The sequence below is a fragment of the Apis mellifera genome, linkage group LG4 (genome assembly GCF_003254395.2).
Source record: "Apis mellifera strain DH4 linkage group LG4, Amel_HAv3.1, whole genome shotgun sequence".
Lineage (NCBI taxonomy): Eukaryota > Metazoa > Arthropoda > Insecta > Hymenoptera > Apidae > Apis > Apis mellifera.
The window spans coordinates 7,144,232-7,166,257 of NC_037641.1; the positions used below are offsets into that span (position 1 = coordinate 7,144,232).

Here is a 22,026-nt window from a genome sequence, read left to right on the forward strand (position 1 = left end):
TTTTCAATTCAGGGACAATTAGCATCCTTTTATGTCAGCCTGGCAAGAAAAAATTTTCTTCTCGCAACATTTCCTTGATAAAATTATAATTCTTCGAGGGATACGTCTAACCTTATCTACGCGTTTACAGCATACGAGCAGAGAGAAAGAGGAGGGGGAGGGAAATTTGCTTTGTTCGTTGAAAACCGAATCAGTTTAGGCAAACGGTGTTTCGCTTCGAGATTTCCATAGATTTTCGTTTCTCTTTCGTTAACGCGTTGACCTCATTTCCATCCTTTTGTCCAATCCTTTTTAAGTTTAATCCTCCGCGTTTTTTTTTAATCCACCACGAGCATCTTCTCGATGGCGAACAAATTGTTGCGACAGAAAGGAAGAAAGAGAAAAGAGAGGGAAAGGAAAAGGAAAAGGAAAAGTGGGTCGAGTATCCAGTGGACCCAGTGTCTGTAACGAACATGAAAGTAAGTTTTGCCGGTAACGAACGACTGATTAATGACGATAAAAAGCAACGCACGAAAGCCCCTCGTGTAAACTTTTCCATTTACCATTGTGCATCCAGAATGAATCCGTACTTCGATCGCACGCGTTCGTTTCTCCATCTCCTTTCAAATTATACCACTTTAATCCGGAACAAAAGATTCCTGCTCCTGCATTGTAACGATAAAATGTTAGAAACTGTGCGAAGGTTTATTTATTATTCCCTCGGACTAAGATTCATTAATAATGGCTGGGGCAAATTCATTTAGAATCTTTATTAATTGAAAAGAAGAAATTCGTACGGAAGAAATTTTATGCAATTCTATTTTGCTCACCGGTTGTCGAATTTATTATTTACTTGTTCTATATATATTCGTCACTTCGAAGCGTGATATATTTCGAGAGAATTAATTCAGCGTCAGAATTTTATCGTTGCAACGTACGAACATGCATAAATCATTGTTCCGTTTATGGAAGAAATATGAACAAAATGTCAATAATATAATGCATTGATGTATGGAATGTATCGATCCACGCCACGTCCTTTGAACTTTCCCGCTTGATCCTTTCCTGTCGTTAATAAAAATTTTCCACGTTCAAGAAAAATAGTTAATTATTTTTCTGTCGAGTATTTTAACGAAAGTATTATCGTATTGAGGATTGATCAAGGATTAATACGTCTTATTTTATATCCTCTTACGACTATGACAGACTCGTGTACATTTATTTTCTTCCTTAACCACTTTACTTTTTTCCACCTGCGTGATGTAATTTTCTATAAATTCTCTATTTCTTCCTACTTTTAGCTAGGGGAAGCATTTTTCATCAACCAAGAAGATTTTAGAGTCTCCGGCCACTAGCTTCATTTATTACGGTCCTCCGGAGGATCCTTAGTGTCACGATGGTGATTCTTTCAAGATAATGTTATTTCGTCACATTTCTTCCTACATTCTCTTCCACCAGGAGTTTCGAAATAATTTTATTCGAAAAATATAATATAATTTTACCTATCGTTGCGCGAAATTTTTAAAAATACCAAAGAAAATGAATTTCGAAATATTAAATTTCAAAAATTTCTAAAAATTTGAACGTCTTCTTGAAACAATATTATTTGCAATATTATTTATTAACCTAACATGATTAACCTATTGGCGATAATCCACGTAAAAAGAAAGGAATACTCGTGGAAAAATTTACAATAATAGAATAAGATTATTATAATATTCCAAGTAAGAAAACAAGTTTCCATTTTTTCTTCTCGCTTTAATTAAACTCAGAGCTCTAAATATTCTCCCATCGGTACGACGTTATTTATAAGATCGCGGAATAAAGTTTGGCTAGAGAACTATCTGAGAGCAGAATTACAGAAACTGCCCAGTTCTCCTCCAAGTTTCCTTAATCCTTCGAATTATAGTCGAAACGGTTTCGAAACAAAGAATTTGAAAATTACATCCTTCATTTTTTTTTCTTTCGAACGCCGAATGATCCATCCATACGGGTTGTAATGAATTCCGTGGGAAAATAAATAAATACGGGAACGAAAGTCGATTCGGTATTGACGTTTCATTCGTTTCAGTTTGTCGCCCGATTCTCGTGGGTGGGAAAGAAGCAAGACGTACGATCGGCAAAGTTTCATTTTCTCCTCCGTGGAGGATAAAACGAAAATTTCCACATCGATACCTCTCGAGGGTGGCGAGTGTTTTCGAGTTAAAGGGAAAGGGGAGGAACTTTCGAACCGTACGATAAATATGGAAATCAGACGATCCTAACGTGGGCTACGACTACTTGGAAGAAGTATAAAAATGCAAACTTTCGAGAAGAAAAAGAAAAAAAAGAAAGAAAGAAAGAAAGGACGATGAAAATAAAACGATGGTTATTCTTAATTTATACGAGAAACTTAACGCGATTAAGAATCATTTTCCGTGTTTGGGAGAAATTTTGCTCCCCCTGCTCGTGCACTATAATTGGATATCTCGTTAAAACGTAGAGCTTTGTATTCATAGGAAGGTCTATTATTTTAAATCCATTCTTACTTTTTTTCTTATGCGATGAATCGAGTTAGTCAAAAAATTCTCAACACTTTTTTTCTTTTAATCGAAATTTTCACGAATCAACTTTGAATGTACTTCGTAAGATAATTTTATTTTCCGTGGAAATATTTTTCATTTTCGTAGCGAGAGAAATCTTGAAATTAGGTCATTAAAAAATGTCATCAAACGTGCTATATTATCTATGTATCATTATGACACCAGTGCGAAGAAGATATCTATTAATAATCGCGAGGAGAAGGATCGTCCTTTTCGGGGAGACGAGTAAAAATATCGACGAGTGATAGATTCGGATTAAATATGATGTATTTAGGCATCGATATTCTTCTGTCCCCCTTTCATTTCTCGTTTCGAATTCGAGCTATGCGAACAAAACGGAGCACACCGATCTACATATTGAAATCATTCATCACCCCATTTTTTCTCTTTTTATTTTTTTTTTTTTTCGTCCCCAACAAATCCGTACCCCAGATTTTTCACCAACTCATCGCGTCGAGTTTTAAAACGCTCGTCGAAATAGATCGAAATTTCATCCTCCCGTTTCAAACAGATTATACAGGCGTGCGATAAAAATATCTCGGATTCCTCGTATCAAAATAACGAAACAATTTCTTTTCCTTTACTCGTCTTAAAGAAAATTATTATATAAATTTTTCATCACTAAAAAGAAAAATCCTTTCTATCTCTAATTTAATTATAATGAATCCAAATCGACGTATCATCCTCCAATAACAGCAATACAGATAGATATATTATATGTATCAGATGTGATACAAATTAATTAAAAAATTTCAGGGGATCTCAATTCGAGGATTATGATTATTATCACGCAGATCGCAAATCCATAGAGAATCAAGTTCCTAAGGAAGTTGAAATTTTCATTCCAAGCATGTAGATTGCACACATCGATCCTAGTATCATGGTTGCAGAGGTTCGCGTGAGATGATGCACGGATATTATATCCTATAAAAGGGTTGGCCTGCACAAGAGTGGATCGCAGGAGGGAATGGCGAGTCGGTTTCGTTTTTTGGCTCTGAGGTGGATTTTAAATCAGACCAAATCAGATACCTCTCCTATCGTTCCTTCTTCTTTCCTCATTTTTTCTTCCTCTTTCTTTCTTCTTCTTTCTTTCTTTTTTTTTCACGGGCCAATTTGGCCAATCGTAGTGGCCCAACGTATGAACTTGGCGAAAGGGCAGCGAGGCATTGGCCGATTTTAATCGAGCCGGATCAACCGCGGAACTCGATACGTTAATTGGCAAAATTTGATTCGATGCCAGTCGAACGAGGATCATTCAATTACATTGAGATGAATCTTGGCCACGGTTGGGCTTTGATTCGTGTAATTTGTTACGTTGGGAGGATGTGGAGATGTATCGTTTCGAATTATCGTTGAATTTTTTTTTTTTTTTTTAGTAGTAGTAACCAGGGTGTGGTTTGGGGTGGATAGGGCGATAAATAAATTGATGGATAGTTCTTCTCTGGAATAAGAAGAAAGCGCGATATCCGCTCTAGTGATAAAGATATCCGATATTGGAGAATTTTATTTTCCTCTCTTCTCTTTATTCTCTTTATTTTTCTTTCTGAGATCTTTGGAAGATGAAAGCGCGATAAGGAAAGGAGGAACGAGGGGAGAGGGAGAGGAGGAAAGAAAGTTACCTTTAGTCTTGGTTACTTTCAATGGAAAATGAATATGCTCGCGGAGATTGGAGCGAGGAAACTTGTTTATTCCGTTTGCAGATGTTATCTTGTATTTACCTTCCATTTATCTCAGTTATAGTTCAGTAAACATTAACGAAATTAAATTCACTCGCTACTTCTAAGAAATCAGGCCAAGACTTCAAAATAAATTCCAATTTTTAAACTTGATATTTGTTAAATTAGATTAGAAGTTAAATTTATATACATATTTCCATTGATATATTATATGTTATACAAAATTGAACATAATAAACAGATATTTGATTCATCCACTAATTATCACGATTATTTGCCAGTTTAGTTTTCCACGAATATCCATCAGCATATTCATTATCCATACATTGTCCGTTTTATTATCATCCATAACGGAATTAAATAATAACGAAATACCAAAATACATATAAATACAAAAATAAGAAAAAAGGAGCAGAATTTCATAGTACTTTCCTCCATATTAAAGAAAATTATTATTCCATATCCCCATATTCCCATCCTCCAGAAGAAAATCGATAAAAACTCTTCGATTTCCTATTTCCCCCTCCCTCTCATCCTCCCTTCTTCCCTTCCTTTCTCCCTGATATCACGGATAACCATCTTCCAGACGAAATCGTAAATACCCAAAACCGCTTGCGGTGCACATTTCTGGCGGCCAAATGTAGAAATAGCGATATCTTATTGTTCCCCGATATAACGGGGGGGGAGGGAGAAATTGGAAAGTCCTTGGAAATAAATGCCCAAGTGACCGGGTTATCGTGTTTTCCCGGTATTGGCGAGTAATGGGATTTCAAGCCGATTTCAATTGATCCCGATGCATCGCGACAGTCGATCGCACTCCCGATAACCAGGGCCACTACTTTGACGGAGGGGCGGGGAGGGGAGAGGGACGAGGAAATTGGTGTAATTCGGTCGTGGTCCATTCGACGACCCGCCGTTATCGTCAGTTTCCGGGGGGTGAACCCCCCCCCTCGCGACTGACAAGTCGATAATTCGATACGGATTTCTTCGTGCGTGTTACAGAGAGAGAGAGAGAGAGAGAGAGAGAGAGAGAGAGAAAGAATATTGGAATAAAGAATGACTCGTCTCGATACGATACGTCTCTCTACCTTCTCCTCTAATATTTCACGATTTATTTAATACGATATTGGATCTATACAAACGTGGGATCGGTTCTCGCCAATTTTCACGTTTAATATTCCTCGTCCGCGATTCGAAGGCGAATTGGAATGTAAATGAGATGGGTGTAAAAAAGGAAGAGGAAAGAAAGGAGAAGTTTCTCGAGGATTCTCGAGTTCTTTTCTTTTTTTTTTATTATTATTAAAAATTTGAATCGAATCTCAGAAGATGTACATCGCGATGGGAAATTTATTTGGACGAAGGAGGAAGTTTCAATGAAAATCGATGATAGGGGGAGGGGAAAAAAAATGGACGACGATTAAAGAGCTTCTAAGATTTCTAAGAATCGATCGATGCATTTTTCCAAGTCAATTTTCTTTGAAGAATTTACGTATTACGTATTGAATATACATATATATATATACGTGTATATAGTTGAACAGCGCGTTTACCTTTCTTTCAAAGCCGTGCAAACAAGAACACAACACAAGAGAACATTTCATGCGGGCTTTTTGAAACGTAAAGGACTTCAATCTTGAGGAGGGAAGCGCGTAAAACTAATAGATGCGATTGAAGACTTCGCGCGTTCAGTGTTCGAAAAGCTGACTTATAGCGAATTGAAGCGCGAAGGAAACAAGCCGGCTTTCGCGTCGAAAAGAAATTCGCAATCGTCGAGGAACAAATATACAAGATAATTGAGAGTATTATTTATTCCCCAGAGAAAGGTACACGGATGAAAAATGAAATTGCACATCAGTTTTCGAAGAATAAAATTCTAAATAAATTCTAAACACGATCGAGAAATTAGATAGTGAATTTTATTTTGATATCTGATCAACGCCAGACTTGACCCATTAAAGGTCGATCGATAAAGCAAATTGGTCGAACGAAATACGATCCTGCGGATGAATCCCCTTGAGATGGAAGATTTCCCTCGCCAATTTACGACGAACAAGATCTTTGCGTCATCGAAAAATATTATTCTTTTGTATCGAACAATCGTGCACGAATTATCGATTCGAAAAATATTTTATCTTTATGGGAATATACGTTAGTCAGACGTTTTTTTAACATTCTGTTGTTAATTAATTAGCGATTGATTCAATAACAATGCAATCCCTATGTAATATACATGGAAATGGCAAATTTGTACACGGCCAGCTCATGGAAACACGCTTACTAAACAGGAATAACACGATATAAATATAGAAACGGGCGGATACAATTAAATGCAAAGTAAATATTCGAGCAGCAACGATGTATACATATATAATATATATACCTCTAATACAATTTCCCTATTACTGGTGCTGGTTATATTGGTATGTGTATATTTAGCTTCATTCAGGAATACCAAGGCACATTCACTCCGGATCAAATTATTTTGATCTTGATAGTGAACATCGTGCAAATATACACGATCTTTGATAGATCATGTTCCCTTGAATTACGAACGCAAGCGTAAAATGAATCTTTATTGGATTAACATCGAGTTACATTATGGTAGAACAAATTTCCGGAAAATGATTCGATCGCTACGAAATTTAATTTTAGATAAAAATTAGTAAATATTCGAAGGATGAAAATTAATTTGGAATTCTGTGTATTCATTTTTGGAACAGTAGTTGTGCAATAGAAATTGTGTAAAAAAATAATTATTTTTAATTTCGAATTTAACTTAAATTAAGATTTGATATAAATATATTGAAAAAATGAAATTCCATATTTATAATATTCGAAAATAAAGTATATTATTCATATATTATTTATAAATTTTCGCGAAATAATAAAAAAAAAAGAAAAGAAATTCAACTTGTTCGAAATCAATGAACAAAGTGCACATAAATTTGTAAACTTGATTATAAATGTTTGTTGTTTATAAATGTGTATAAGGATGCACATCCACATAGGACAAAAGCAATTTACTTGTCTTTCTATGGGTAACTGGAAATTTTTCTCCAGACATATTCAAGGAAATATCTTCGAGTTGTTTGTATCCTCCGCTTCTACGCATCTTTCTTACTTTTTTCAATCTTCAATGTGTATGATGTATGATCACAATGCACGAGTACAATCAAAGAGGAAAAATAACGATGAAAAATGCTACATGCTTATGAACCTCGTAATTAGATGATTAGCATTTAATTATGATAATTCACTATCTCTTTCCCTCTCTTAATTATTTTTTAGAATGTATTCTTAATCACAGTCACACTTGCTAATTTTAAAAATAATTTTCTTTCTAATAAATTGATCAAATTCTTATTCCACTGTAATAAAAATTGTAATAGAAATTGTCGAGATTATTTGTGAGGATGAGAAATTCCAAATTAAATTATTTAACAACAAATAATGTTTCTTATAATTTACAAACTATAAGATAAAATTCATCGAGTCATGGGATAATTGATAAATATAAAAGAAAAAGAAAGAATGATCGTACAGACTTCACCGTTCACAGATTCCAAAGCCAGTAATCGCGATATAATTTATGATCACAAATATATAACTTATTTAACAACGATAAAACGATTTCTCTTAAACAGATCGAAAATAAACGGGATCCGAAACCATTAGTTCAATTTACAGTGTATTTTCACTTCGACCGGTTCATGTTTCATGATACATGACGTCCAGCCCACAAACTGGCATTCACGCGTCAACCTTTCAACCCCCGTGTATAAAGACCAGTCATTAGTCTCGATGTAAAGCGTGTTGGCAAGCCTGGGGATGATGAATTACGAGTCCCTTGTTTGCGAAACGAGATGGTCACTTTAAGCACATCCCTAGGTTTTGTGCAAACTGTGTTAGTTTGAAACCCTCGAATGGATCTAAAGGATGGTCGCTTGCAAAGTGGCGCGTCTGCTTTATGGACACTGGAGGTGTTATATATGATTCCGATTATCGAGATTAAGGAGGAATTGTTCGTTGAGAAAATAATGTATTTTCTGTTTGAACATCGAAAGGGGTCGAATTATTATATAGTTATGAATTTGTATTCGTTCGAGTGTTTGAAATTGGCCGAGAAAAAAAGTTTTAAAGATGATTAAAGATATCGTAGTGATTTGATTTGTGCGAATATTTTTTTGAAATAAAAACTTTATAGAATAGAATATAGATAATGATGAACGAAAGCAATGATGGATGATGTATGATGGATTGTTAATATTAGTTTGTTATTCCATATATGATTAAATTTCATCATTAATATTCAATCAGATGAGGAATAATTAGTACCAATATCAGAAATTCTCGATATAAAGCACAATATAAACCCTAATACCACATTAATACCAACATTTAGCAGCGATAGTTGAAACGTTTCGATAAATATTCCAGTAAATTTGGTATTACGTTGCTCGTAAACGGATTTATAGACCACTTCTTGTTACAGATAAATGCGTCTTCCCTTCTATCCAAGTTTCTATCAGAGATTTTTCGCCATAGGCAACTTTCTTCGAGCGATATATCGGCAATAAAACACAGTGAATGGCCCTGTGCAGGTATCAAAAACCCGCAAACGAGACGAAATTCTAGAAATTCCCCTTTAATTGCCTCATAACATCTTCTAACCTGTTTCCTCTATTCGACTCTCTTCATCGAAAAAGTTATTAAAGTAAATTTTCCACGTCTCTGTTCATCATCCCACATAATATCGTTGCCTGTATTATCTCCATTCGATTCTTCGTCGAAAAAATGATTACAATTACTCCCAACCAAGAGGAAATTAATTATTAATGCAAAAAAGAAGAGAAAAAAAATAGATACAAATAGAATTCGTCAGTTTCAAAGGTCTGTGGAAGAAATTTTCAATATTAAATTTTCCGTTTACAGGTTAGTAAATTTCAGGCAATGAAAGATTGAATGAAGAAGGGCGTCTACTGAAACTAAAGTGATCACGAGGCGCTTGGGAAATCACGAAAACAATTCGCGTTCCACCGAGTGAAATAGATCGTCCCCGAAGCAGCGAACTCTTTGTTCGCCCTTGTCATTGTCGGTTAGATAAATTGAAACGCGGATTGCCGGCATTTCTGTGAGCCGACGTCGAAGCTAAATAAACGTCTTGGCCGAGCCGCCTCCATTCGGAATCCGGTCGTGAAATTTCTGAATTAACGGCCAACAGTTTATTCGAACTTCCTTTCCGATGTTTTTCGGTGTTCCGCCTCCGTTAGTCACGGCTCGATGGTTCAGAAAGCCGTGGAGAAACTATTACCAGACCCTTAATTTACGCGAGGAAGTAAGTTTCAACCTCCCCCAGAATTAATAGGGATTTCGATGTTTTCTTCCGTTTATTTCGAAAACTTATTAATGGACTTTTAATTTTATGCAAAAACAGAGAGCTCGAGCGGCGAGGATTATTTTCCGGATTAACGATTATTTTAATTAATTCACGGTGTTAGCTGGTTATTGTTGAACGTGTTAATTTGAATAATAGAGATTACTCTTACACCCCCCTCTCTCCTCAACTAATTTTAAATTTTGGTCGAACGTTAATCTTGCGCCGAATATTGCGAGGGAAATTTATATAAAATATAGGGAATATGGAGAAGTACGTTTGTTTCGTGTCTTTCTTTTGCAGATCGATCCTACAGATATTTTCGTGGATGAAATCGTTGCTACGATTCCGCGAAAAAGAAGGAATTAATTCTTTCGTTAGATATATATATATATAAAGGAAGAATGTCGATACGAAACTGGAACAATAAAATCAAACATCGTCTTTCAACTCGAAGAGTAACGAAAGTTATTTAAAAATAATAAAGGAAAAAAACTGCCTAATGGAAATCAAAATTCACTCAAGGAACTAATAATAAAAATATAAGAGAGTATCGTTGATGGAATCATTTTTTAACGTTTCGAGAAATTTACAACAGCTAATCGATATTTGAATTTCAATTAACCCTAGAAGATACAATATTGTAAGAAAGATTTAAGCGTTTATAAACTTCGAATCGCGAGTAAAAATTTTTGGAATAATATTCGCGAAAATAATTCAACGATATATAAATTATCAGTAACGGTTATTTATCGAACAAGGAGACACGCGAAGCGGAGAACCATATTTTCTTCGCGATACAATTTCGTCGACGAGACGACAAGAAAACTATGAAGTGAAAGCCGAGAATAGAATAGAATCGACGAAGATTTGCGAAACGAAAAACGGCGATCACGTCAAAGGGGCGCAATAAAAGAGATTACATTCGCAATTGCGCGTTCCCTTTTTCCTCCCTCCCCCCCTTGGAAAAAAATGAGAAATGCGAGGACGGTGCTCAAAGACCTTCTGCCTGGACAAACGTTTCAAATTTTCACGTAATATTATTCGACGAGTCCGCGATTTATTAACGAAGCCCCCAGGAGAGAAACGAGCGCGAACGATCCGAATAAGGAAAATGTAAAAAAAAGAAAAAAGAAAGTAGATCGTGCGTAACAAGCTCGTTCGTTGATTTTTCGGGCCGTTCAAAGAAGAGAGGAGAAAAAAAATCACTCAATCAGTAGAGATAAATTTTTGGACTAAAAAATTTCGACTCGAATCTCTAATAATCGTATCGAAAAGAAAAGAAAAGGGAAACAAATATTGGTACAAGATAATAGCGATAAAGAAACATTTGTGATCCGATCCTCTCGCGAGATTAGTTTCCACGAGATCTAGAAGAAATAAAGGCGAGAGGAGAGAGAAATTCGATCACAGAAAAGGAGGCAGAAACGACATCCAATATCGACGTTTACATGCCTCGAGTGGGCCTGGAGGAATTTACGAGGCGTAAAAACGCGATCCGTGACGATTGCGTTGAAGCGAGAATCTAGATTTCCAACAGAGAGTTGAACGATAAAATCGTCACGGTGTGCGGATTGGGGCGAATTCTCGGCTACATCGGCGGAAGACCGTCGGTGGGGGCCGCCAGCATGTCGCAGTCTGGTTCAGGGGGGGTGAACGATAGCCACCAGGAGCAGAACCAGATCGGGCAGACGATGGAGAACCAGCAGACGTCGTGTCAGAACGGTCGGGCCGAGCCGCCCGCCGATAACGCCAAACAAGATTTGTCGAACGGCTTCGAGAACCGTACCATAGAGTACGACAGATTCTCCCAAGACAGGACACAGCAGAACAAGTCGATCGGTCAGGCTCAGAGCCAAGAGCAACAGCAACAGCAACAACAACAACAGCAGCAACAGCAAACCCAGCAGACCGGCCAATACCCGACTGGAAGGAAGCAAGCTGTGGTCGGTGTTCCCGAGGACAGACATCCACCAACTGGGCAACTTCCTCCTCAACAGTACGGGAGAGAAGAAAAGTCTACGGCACCGGAGAGAGCGCAGAACGTGTCCCAAACTAGCACTCAAACCCTTCCTGTCCAAGCGCAACCCCAATTCGTGCCCGATTACGATCAGACTCAGTACACGCAGATACGAAGCCAGTTCGAGGTGAGGCCGCAGATGTATCCTCAACAGGCGCAATACGCGGAGCGTGCCGGTTACGTGACCCGAGACGTGACGTACAGGGATCCCACGTTGTACCAAGGAGGCGCGGCGAATCCTATGTTCACTGGTCAAGGTCAGTACGTAACGGTTCAACACGGGTCGCAAATACCCCCTCAATCGGCCAGCCCTCAGCCGCCGTATTTCTCAGGCGTGGTAGTGCCTCAACCGACCGGTTACGCTCAATACGGTACCCAGCCCCAATACCCTTACACCCAATATCCCCAGACAATGATGAACGCGGTACCGTACACACCCCACGCGGGAATTTACCCGGGTCAACAGTTCGGTCAACAATCGCCCAATCCTCAGAGATTCTCGCAGGAGTTGGGTCAATACCAGACCCAACCGATCATCCAACCGATCGCCCAGAACGTGACCCACGGTCTCGCGATGGCAACTGGCGAGCGACCGAGTCGCGGGCCGAAACCCATGGTTCCCCCCCGAGGCAACTCGAAGATCACGCACGACACCGGGCACAGAAAGTCGGCGAGCGTCGACGTGGCCGGGATGCAGAAGGCTAAATACGATCCCGGTCAAAATCCTGTCCCGCAGGAGCAACAGATCCACAGGAGCGAGGGGGCGATAATCGTTCAGGGTGCACAGATAGTGGCCAATGCCCAAGACAGGAGGTATCTGGCGGCCATTAATCAAAATCCGCGGACACGACAGGACGGGTTGTACGTGGATACGAACGAGGATCAGCCGCCACCTGGGCGGGAAAAAATGTGCGAGGCCGTGGCGGCTGACTGCGGCCTGTACGTGGCCAGGCCTGAACACAGGAAATCTATTTCCGTGGACGTTACATCGAGTTTCCAGCGGCGGAACGACACGATCACCTTCACGTTCCCCGGCGACGGGAATCAGGAAATATTGATGCCGGCCAGGAAGGGCGGAAGCATGGTGGATCCGAAACGGGTCGAAGCCAATCAAGTGTATCCGCCTGATCAAAGGCGATTGGACACGAGCTTGAGAGTATCTCCGATGGCTTTTGATACGAGACAAGAGAATAGGAAGAGCATAGGGGCGGACAGAAAGCCCGAATGGGGCAACGTGAGCCCTAATCAAAGAATGGCGATGCCGCAAGAAAACAGGCGGTCCGATTACTTCGACGAGCACAGGAGGTCGCCTATGAGCATCGAAGGGAAAAGAATGGAGGACGTTAGAAGGTCTCCTATGCCGTTCATGCCGATCCGCGAGGGATCGGCGGATCGTGGCGGGCAGAAGAGTCCCTCGTTCGTCAATCAAAATTTTGAGAAAACCAGGCAGGAGTTGACCATATGGGCCGAGCAACGTCAACGGCAGGAGCACGAGAGAAGCATGATGCAGAATCAAATGATGTCCACGAGCCCGCGTTCCCGTAATCAGTCCGAGGAGAGGAGAGATCCGAGGGGACAGATCCATCAAACGGCGGACGATAGGAAGGAAGGGAGAATGACCCAATCGGCCTTTCAACCGATTCCCAACATCAGCCAGAGGACGATAATGGAGCAACGTCGCCATTTGCGTCACGTCAGCGCTGATCTCACTAAACACATGGAACTATCGAGGAAGGAGTTCGAGGAGCAACCCATTAGCGGATCCGTGGCGAATCTGGGACCACCCCCTGCCAGCACGGCCTCCTCTCAAAGGGCCAGTCCCAACATATGCCATCAGTATCCAGCCCTGAGCGAAGCTAAGTTAGACACCAAGACTGTTCTCACTGTGGTAACGGATTTCGGTGAAACGAGTTTGGGCAAACCGATCGATCAGGTGGATCATATAATTCACAGTCATCGCAAGAGTCACAACGTCTCCAGCAATCTATTGACTCACAGCAAGAGTCAGACGGACAATCTTCAAAGTCAATTGGATCCACAGAACGAAAAGTCCGACGCTCTGACGCCGCAGCAACAACAGCAGCAGCAGCAGCAGCAGCAGCAACAACAACAACAACAATTGCAGAATCAACAGAGTCTGGATTTAATTTCAGAGAAACTGAGCCAATTCGAGCGGCAACAGAGCGATCTGCAGGCGAAGCTTCAATGTCTTCAGAGTCAAAATCAAATCCTGGACAAAGTGGCGCAGTTTCAACACCAACAGAGCGACTTGCAGGCAAGACTGCAAAGTCTGCAGGCGCAGAACCAATTGTGCGACAAATTGCAAAGATCGGCCGATTTTCAATCGCACGGGATCGGGAACGAGATCCACCAGATTCAATCGAACTCGCTGCCCAACCACCAAGAACAATCGTCCGATAAGAGTTGCCTGACGCAGAGCCAGAATACGCCGCACAGCCATCATCAAACGTTATTGACCGCTTCCTATTCACAGAACTCTAATCATCAATCCTGCCAATCGTCTGTCTGCGAGAAGCTATCGCCCAGGCTGCAACACGATACAAGCGACCCGAATTCTATTCAGATACCGAACATGTCGCAGATGCCGTTGCCGTGTCTGCCGCAATTCGAGCGCACCGACGCGTCGCGCGCTTCGTTTTCGCAGTTCCATCGGCTTCAGTGCCAGATAGACGGCCACGAGGCCGTTTCGTCCACCGCCGTCTCCTCCGCTTCCTTCACCGGCACGTTGAAGAAGGTGCCTCCGGAAAAACCACCGAGAACGTCGTTGATCGTTCAATCGCCGGAATCGGAGGTAAGAACGTCCAACGATTCCAGGTTGATTTATTAAATGTTACTTTTCCGTTTTGCATGACGATGTGATGTAGAATATGAGCCAACTTTTTCCATCTTATCGTTCGATTAGATTAGTTTTAATTTTACTTTGTGTGCTCTGCACTTAATTAAAAGAAGAAAAAAGAAAAAGGTAAGCAACCTGTCCGAGAGTGGATATTATAATTTTTTCATAATTTTTAGAAATTTCTTTTAGATGCGTATAATAACTGTAGTTCAAAAGAGTTTCATAAAAGTTTAATCTTATAAAATTTATTTCATAAGCGCGTACCTCTCTATAAGAAAGAAAAAAAGAAGAGCAAGGTATCTTATTCGCGATAAGATAAGAGACACACTCGAACGATCAAAGCGCATTATCCCTTTCTCAATAATATCCCTTGTAAAATTAAAATCCACGAGCAACGGTTGAATAATGCACGGGAAGGGAATTGCGCATCGGAAAGGGGTGAAAATGGGTACGGGGGGGGGGGGAGAGCGGTAGACCGGTGACCTGGGCGGAAAGATAGAGATCTCCACTTGCAGTTTTTGCCATGGAACCCGAGTGGAATGAACTCGTTAGATATCAGGCTCGATGTTGTCTTTGAAAACTTCGTTACCAGCCCTGTGTACCTTTCACTCTATACCCAAACCCGATCTTTTCGTCCAGACAACTTTGTTCGTGGTATAAAACTAGATGGATACCCTCATCGTCGTCCTCGACGTCACCCGTTAGATCGTGCACGTGTTTCGAATATGGAATCCTGGATTTCGCGACTGCATAACGCGCTCGTCTAAATATAATCCGTATTCGAGGGATTTACCTACCTTTTTTTAATATTGTGCTACTTTACCCGATGCAAATGTTTTTCTTCTTTCAATCAAACTTTTCTGATTTATCATATTAGAATTTTACAATGAACTTAATCCATAATTCTTGCACATCATTTCGTGTTTCTAAAATACATCAACACACTTGAAATCGCGAGTAAAATATATTTATGGCAAATTATTACCGATTCATCGAATTACGAATCGAATAATTGAACGTAATTAAAAATATCCGAGCATCATCATCATCTCGAATATTATTAATTATCATAATAATAAATTTATATATTATCCAAAGGATTCTATAGATTTCAAAGTAAATATATTTCTCGCTGCGCTCGACGGAAGGAAAATATTCGGAAATAGATATAGACCTCGACTAACAGAAAATATTTTCGAACCTTCCTTCGACCGATACGTTCGTATTATTTTAACCATCGATGGCCGCTACCCTTTCGACACGGATATTTCCAATCTTTGCCGATACTTTGCATAAAAGACGGGGAAGGGGAGGGGGAGGGGGGGGCCGTTGCGGAGACGGCAAGAGGAAGGCAAGGCAAATAACCGGCTCGTCTCTCTACGTTGAAAACGTAGACGAAGCTCCGCCGGCGTCGCACCGTTAAAATTGGGTTAGCGCTGCGAGTCGCGCGCGTATGAAAAGCTCCCGAGTTTACTTTCCCAGAAGAGCAAACATCGCCCCTCTCCCCTCCCCCTACCCTACCCGCCTCTATCATCCCCTTTGCAGCACGGTGGACAATGGAGAAGTAAAGAGAATTCGTATTTCCGACCGGCGTGCGTTACCTAACCTGTCCAACTGGGAAGGGAAGGGTGGAGGAATGGAGGGTGAGGACGGATTCGTGGTCCATCCCCCTCTGATACAATTCGATAATGGAGGCTTTTCTGGAGGGGCAATACAAGCGCGAAACAAGTGGCCGAATAAAGGATTGGACGAAACAAAGGGGAATGTTTCGTTCTCGTATCGAATGGAAATATGCCAATTCCGAGTCTTGTCTTGCCGAGTTTTGAGAAAGGAGTTAAGATCTGTCATCGTGATTTTTCCGTGTTTGGATTTTTAATCCAGTAATGAAACTTTGGATTAAAGAAATTGGCGGAAAAATTAGGTTATTTAATATTGATCTTAATCTTAATCTTGAATTAATTGATTAAATAATCGTTTCGAATTGACTCACCAATTGCAGGCCACTGAAGTTCCTCCACAATTTTCCTCTTTTCTTCTCAATAATCCCCCAGTCTTCTAATCCTAAAAATAATAATAATTAGTAGAATTAAAGTCGTAAAATTGATAGAAATATTGAAAAGTCTTTTAAATGATACTGAAAATTGAAATAAGAAAGTGGAAGGAAACGAAGAATCCTAAAATCGATCGTAAAGGATTCTAATAAAGAAAGAAATAAATGAGAATTATAAAAAAGAAGAAAAACGAATATTCTCCTATTTCACTTAACGTGACATAAGTTTTCTTAATCGTCTTAAAAAATATCATTAATAAAATCAGTAAGAAAGTTCAATTGAACCGAAAGCAAGGATTTTCACGGGCAATTTTTCATCATTTCTTTGTAACAGCGTGCACAATGCACAAGGGTTAAGAGAATTCCCGCGTCCCTGGACCGTGGCACGTCGCCTCGTTTACTCGCCAGAGGATTCTTACTAGGCCAAGTGTCTAGGCAAGCGGGCGTGTTTCGTTTCTAATGTAATTAATGTCTTCTTCTTTCAACACTTTCGGCCGTGCTTAGCGATGTAAAAGGAGAAAAGTGTGAAATAAAAAGTGGACGAGCCGGGGACAGAATTTCGCGACGTTAATGGACGTGGTGCGCTTGCGGCTCGTGAGAGTGGACCATCCCAGTTTATACTAGTAATTGCTCGATCGATTAATAATTCATCCCTTGTCACTCAGAAACCTCTTTGACACGGATAAATTGTCAAATAGTCGCGACCGCTTGATTGAAATTACTATGGTGAAATGATAGAAAAGCGAAATGATACAAGTTCGTCCTTTTGAAATGATTTTTATTAGATAGTAATTATTTAAAAAAAGAAAATTGTGCAAATAATTATAGTATCGATATTAGAATTTTAGAGATCGAATATTTTTATCTTTTTTTTAAGATAATATCGTATCAAGATACTTTTAAAAGAGAATTTTTACACGCTGTTAAAATATTGTTATTTGGATCAATATCTTTCGCGTTCATCGATGTTTTAATTAGATTCAAAGAAGATAATATTATTCAATTATTATATTCTAAAAAAGAATTTCCAATAACGATTGCTTTAATTATTCCATTGAAATATATTGCCTTCAAAAAGAAAGATTATTATTTACTGTTTCCATATTATCCAACTACTTTTTAAAAAATTAAAATTCCAAGAGAAATGTGATTAAGAAAAATTCAAAAAATAAATGTAAAATTCTGAAATAACATCGAATAAAACACAAAAAAACAAATTTTGAAGAAATTAAACAGATCCAAAAATTCTCCAATTCATTCATTCAATTCTAATTTCTCTTTTGCAACCTCATTTATACTAACCTTTAACACACTTATTATTATATTCAGTCATCAGAATAATTAATCGAACTGCCACAACACGAAAGGGTTGAAAACCACCCCTTTGAGAACATTCCACCTTTTCAGCCAAGCTTTAATTCTCCGAATGATCTCGCCCAACTTGGATAAGTGGTTTGTTCCCTCAAGTCGGTCACACTGGCTGCATTAAATCGCGTAAACGTTATGTGTCACCGAAGATCACAACGGGAAGGTTTGGGGGAAAGTTCGCAGCGTTGCGGTTTCAAAAGCTTGCCGGCTCCGCAACAGCTCCAAGCCATCCGAGACACGCCAGTTCGAGTAACGTAAATTCAGAAAGGAGCGCGTAACTCGACCGACGAGAATTTCCGCCATGCTTCTCCCCCGCACAGGCACACACGGCAGAGCATCGCTAGGAAATTCGTAGGAGGGGATGGATTCGAATCGCGCGCGCATAAAATGTTAAACGAGAGAGAGAGAGAGAGAGAGAGAGAGAGAGATTTGCGAAATTCGAAATATTGTGCGAACAGTGACGAAAAATTAGAAGCAGAAAAATGAAGAATGAATTAAAGTGGTTCGATGCTCGAAGCTTATCTCTTTTTTATCGTCAAAAACTGGTGTTTTTAATTAATTGGAAATCATTGATCTAAAAAAAAGGTCTTTTTTTTTAGATCTTTCTAGATGCGAAAAGATTGTACAAATTTGATATAGTATTTTTCATTCTGTATACAGGAATTCCAATATTTGTCGGGTTGATACGATGGGATTAATATTAATAGAAGATAATTGGTTTAGTTATGATTGAATGGAAATGATTGGGCGTTATTTAAATTTGTTCTTTGTTTTGTGTGTATGTATGTGTGATGTTACAATAAAAAGAAAAAAAGGGATTTTGTTCTTTTTTTTTTATATCGTGAAATATTTTTGTTTCGATGAAGTTCAAAAACAGAGATTTTCTTACGATAAATTATAATTTTTGTTTTTATTAGAATCGATATTGAAATGAAATATAAATTAAGTTTTATTTTAAACTTCTTGTTGTTATCTGAGAAACGAGAACACGACTTCTTCTCATTTTTCAGGATTATCTTTTCAAATTGAAATTAATGATCTGTTCACGTTTTCGCTATCCTTCTAAACTCTGGACAGTGTACATCAATTGTTTAAGGTGATAATGATAGTTCGTGAGAAGGAAACTGGCGCCCAGTAAATTTATCTCATTTCATCCCTTTCCTACTCCTAAACGTATCGTAGAATAGAGTAATTCCATGTCGAGTCAGTTTATAAAATACCTCGATTCCTTTGTTCTGTTAAAGAAATTTTGCGAAGAAAATCGAATGATAAGAAAATATATAACGTGTATCCCCTATAAATCAAGAGCCACTAAATATAATATAAAAAACTCTAAATATAATGGAAGAGTATGAAAAGTTTATGAAAACTTTATGAGAACGAAAAGGAAAAGTTTGGAGATGGAGACAGAGCGATGCACGAGATTATTAAATATTCAATTTAAAATTTCAGAGGTGTGAAAGAAAAGCGTTTGGGAATATTAAAAATTATATTAATGATGTGTATGCGATCACAAAAAAAAGTTTTTACACGAAATGTGTCTCTTATCTAGTGAGAAAAATAAAAAAAAATATATACTCGAGAGAGAATATTCGCGTGCAATTTGCATAATCAATTTTTGTACAGTGTAATTCAGAGTTGTAAAAAAAAAAATGATAATCCAGAGAGAAAGAAAACTTTTGATCTATCGATGCAATCGTTAGAAAAAAAAATCCAGAAAAAGTCAATCGATCATCGTTTTCTCGACTCCGATTATTTACTCTCGCCTTCTATCAATATTTCATATAAATATATATAAAAAAGGAAGAATTTTGAAAAACATATTACGAGGAAAGTTCATCGTGTCCACGGTTTCAAAGGATTTTCCAGAAAGTGCTTTCCGTTCTTGTAAGTTGGGAACGATTCGTGGACAAACACTTCGGGGCAACAGTGAAGGCGTAACAAAAACTTTCCAGCAGTTTTCTGAATGGCAAAATGAAAACTGTCGCCAGAGAGGCCGAAAACAATCCGTTCTACGGTCCACAAAAGTCCGAGATAACAATGGAGGCGAGAGAGGAGAACCCTCTAGCTAGGGTTGGACGTCTTTGAGCTTGGCAGGGGCCGTATGTTTGCATGTCCCACTAAAAAATCGTGCCACGCGAAACGACCAGCCACCGGTTAATCAGATTTGCCGTACTGTCGCCGGTTTCTATAACTGGCGGATAAAACAGCGGCCAGAATTTGCGGCTGATCCATGTTGAGGCAGCGAGGGAGAGAGGGAGAGAGGGAGAGAGGGAGAGAGGGAGAGAGGGAGAGAGGAAAAAACCGAGAATAATCGTGAAAACGAGAAATGTGGTACACGAGTTTAAAACGCGAAACCACCGTATTGCAATCACGTGAAACGACATCGTGCTGTGGAAAATCTTCCTCCGTGTCTCGTTGAACTAATATTAACAATTACGCGGTTAAGCATACCTCCATTCTGTTTTACTTAATTCGTATTTCAGCGGAGGTATTAATTAAAATAGTGAAAGAATTTATACCGTCGGTGAAATTGTGTAATTAAATAACGATTGCGTTATTTGTACTTCTAATTGCGATTCAGAAAAATTATATATATTTCAAAAATATTGAAATTTTATTATTATTTGTTTGCTCCATTGGAAATTCGTGACTACGTGATTACGTAAGATGAAGAAATTCTTTTAATTTTTCGAGCGTTTTAAAATATTATATACATATATAACTTGATAAAAATTCCATTATCATTGAGATATGGAGAGTCATTGTCTTTGTTTTAAGAAGAAGAAGATAAATAAAAGCAATCATTCGTGAAATAATTTTAAAGATTCATCTTTTTTCAGAACTTCTACTCACAAAAATAAAATTAATTTCGATATTTCTTCTTTTTCTTTTATTTTAAGGAAAAAGAATTAAATTACAAGAGGTAAAATTATTGTTTACAATATTATAACAACGAGAGAATTATTATCCATGAAAATAACCTCATCGATAGAAGAAGAAATTGAATAATATTAGCTTCGAGAAGCGAAGAAAATAGAACTATCTATGTATATATATATATATACATAGAATAAATAGAACAAAAGATACGGAAGAATATTAAATAATGCAATGAATCGAACGAAATCATACCGGTGCCCGTTATATTTTCGTATTTCTTCGAGCAGACGAAAAATGGTCGAAGGCAGATTCACGGTAAGAAATTCCAGCCTAGATATCTTTAATAAAAATCCGAGCACGTACGCGATGAACGGGTAATCGATAAACTGCATGATTCAATTCGCCTCTAAGATACAATTTCTTAGTATTGTTTGGGAATCTGATAGGAGGAATACTTTGAACGTTAAATTATTCGCAATTTAATTGCTTTAGTTTCTGTCCAATATATTTACTGAAAATTTATCGAACCGGTTGGACAGTTTCGTTTAAACACATCCGATTCTTAACTAATATCATTTTTATTTCTAAAGCATAATTGCTTCCCTCGATTTATTTTTTCCTCCTCTAATTGTGAACACGATTAATAAGAAATCTGTAATTATCGTATCAATTTGATCAATTTGACATCAAAACAATATTAGAAAATATTACAGTACAGGAAAACAGATATAATCAATTAGAAATAAATTGTATCTTTCGGAGAATAAGTTGAAAATACGTAAGAAATATGTAATACTAAAACTTGTTTAAACGTATGGGCATATTATTATAAGAAATAATAGAAATAAAGCTATATCCAATCCTCATTGTCAGAAATTTTGAAAAATGTAATAAATAACTTGCGTATAAGTAGATAGGAAGGAAGGAAAGAAAGGAAAGAAAATTATAACAGTTATAAAAGTTTTCTCCACCGATATCCCGTTTCTTCTTGGGATGAGCCGCGAGGCGCGCCCGATTCAAATGGATGAACGAAACGACACGGAAAAAACATTACACCGCCGATCTCGTTACCATTAATTCAACGGTGATCGACTTTCGAGCACCGTTCTAATCGCTAGCAATATATTAATTGGGTTTTCATTCCCGTGCTGCCAGTGCGCGAAATATCCGAAATATCGATGCCTCGCCACAGCTCTTTCCGCTTTTCCGATTATCGACCGACCGCGGTGACCGTTTT

At 38.5% G+C, this 22,026-nt stretch overlaps 2 protein-coding genes across 8 annotated transcripts in view; one reads left to right on the top strand and one right to left on the bottom strand.

Annotated features, from left to right (window-relative positions):
- Window positions 1–22,026, bottom strand: part of LOC100577798 — a 238,344-nt gene that overhangs the window by 96,793 nt on the left and 119,525 nt on the right. For all 7 annotated transcript variants that reach the window (XR_003304591.1, XR_003304592.1, XM_026440403.1 and 4 more), the window contains one exon: window positions 16,479–16,549. Coding sequence is in view for 5 of the 7 variants with exons in the window: in XM_026440403.1 (XP_026296188.1) it covers window positions 16,479–16,549 (71 nt within the window). In the remaining 2 variants the exon portion in view is untranslated. The remainder of the gene's footprint in view (window positions 1–16,478; window positions 16,550–22,026) is intronic.
- Window positions 1–22,026, top strand: part of LOC412801 (mediator of RNA polymerase II transcription subunit 12) — a 479,417-nt gene that overhangs the window by 57,708 nt on the left and 399,683 nt on the right. Inside the window, exon 2 of the mRNA XM_396254.7 lies at window positions 9,915–14,443. Within this exon, the coding sequence (XP_396254.6) occupies window positions 11,240–14,443 (3,204 nt within the window). The 5' untranslated portion in view covers window positions 9,915–11,239. The remainder of the gene's footprint in view (window positions 1–9,914; window positions 14,444–22,026) is intronic.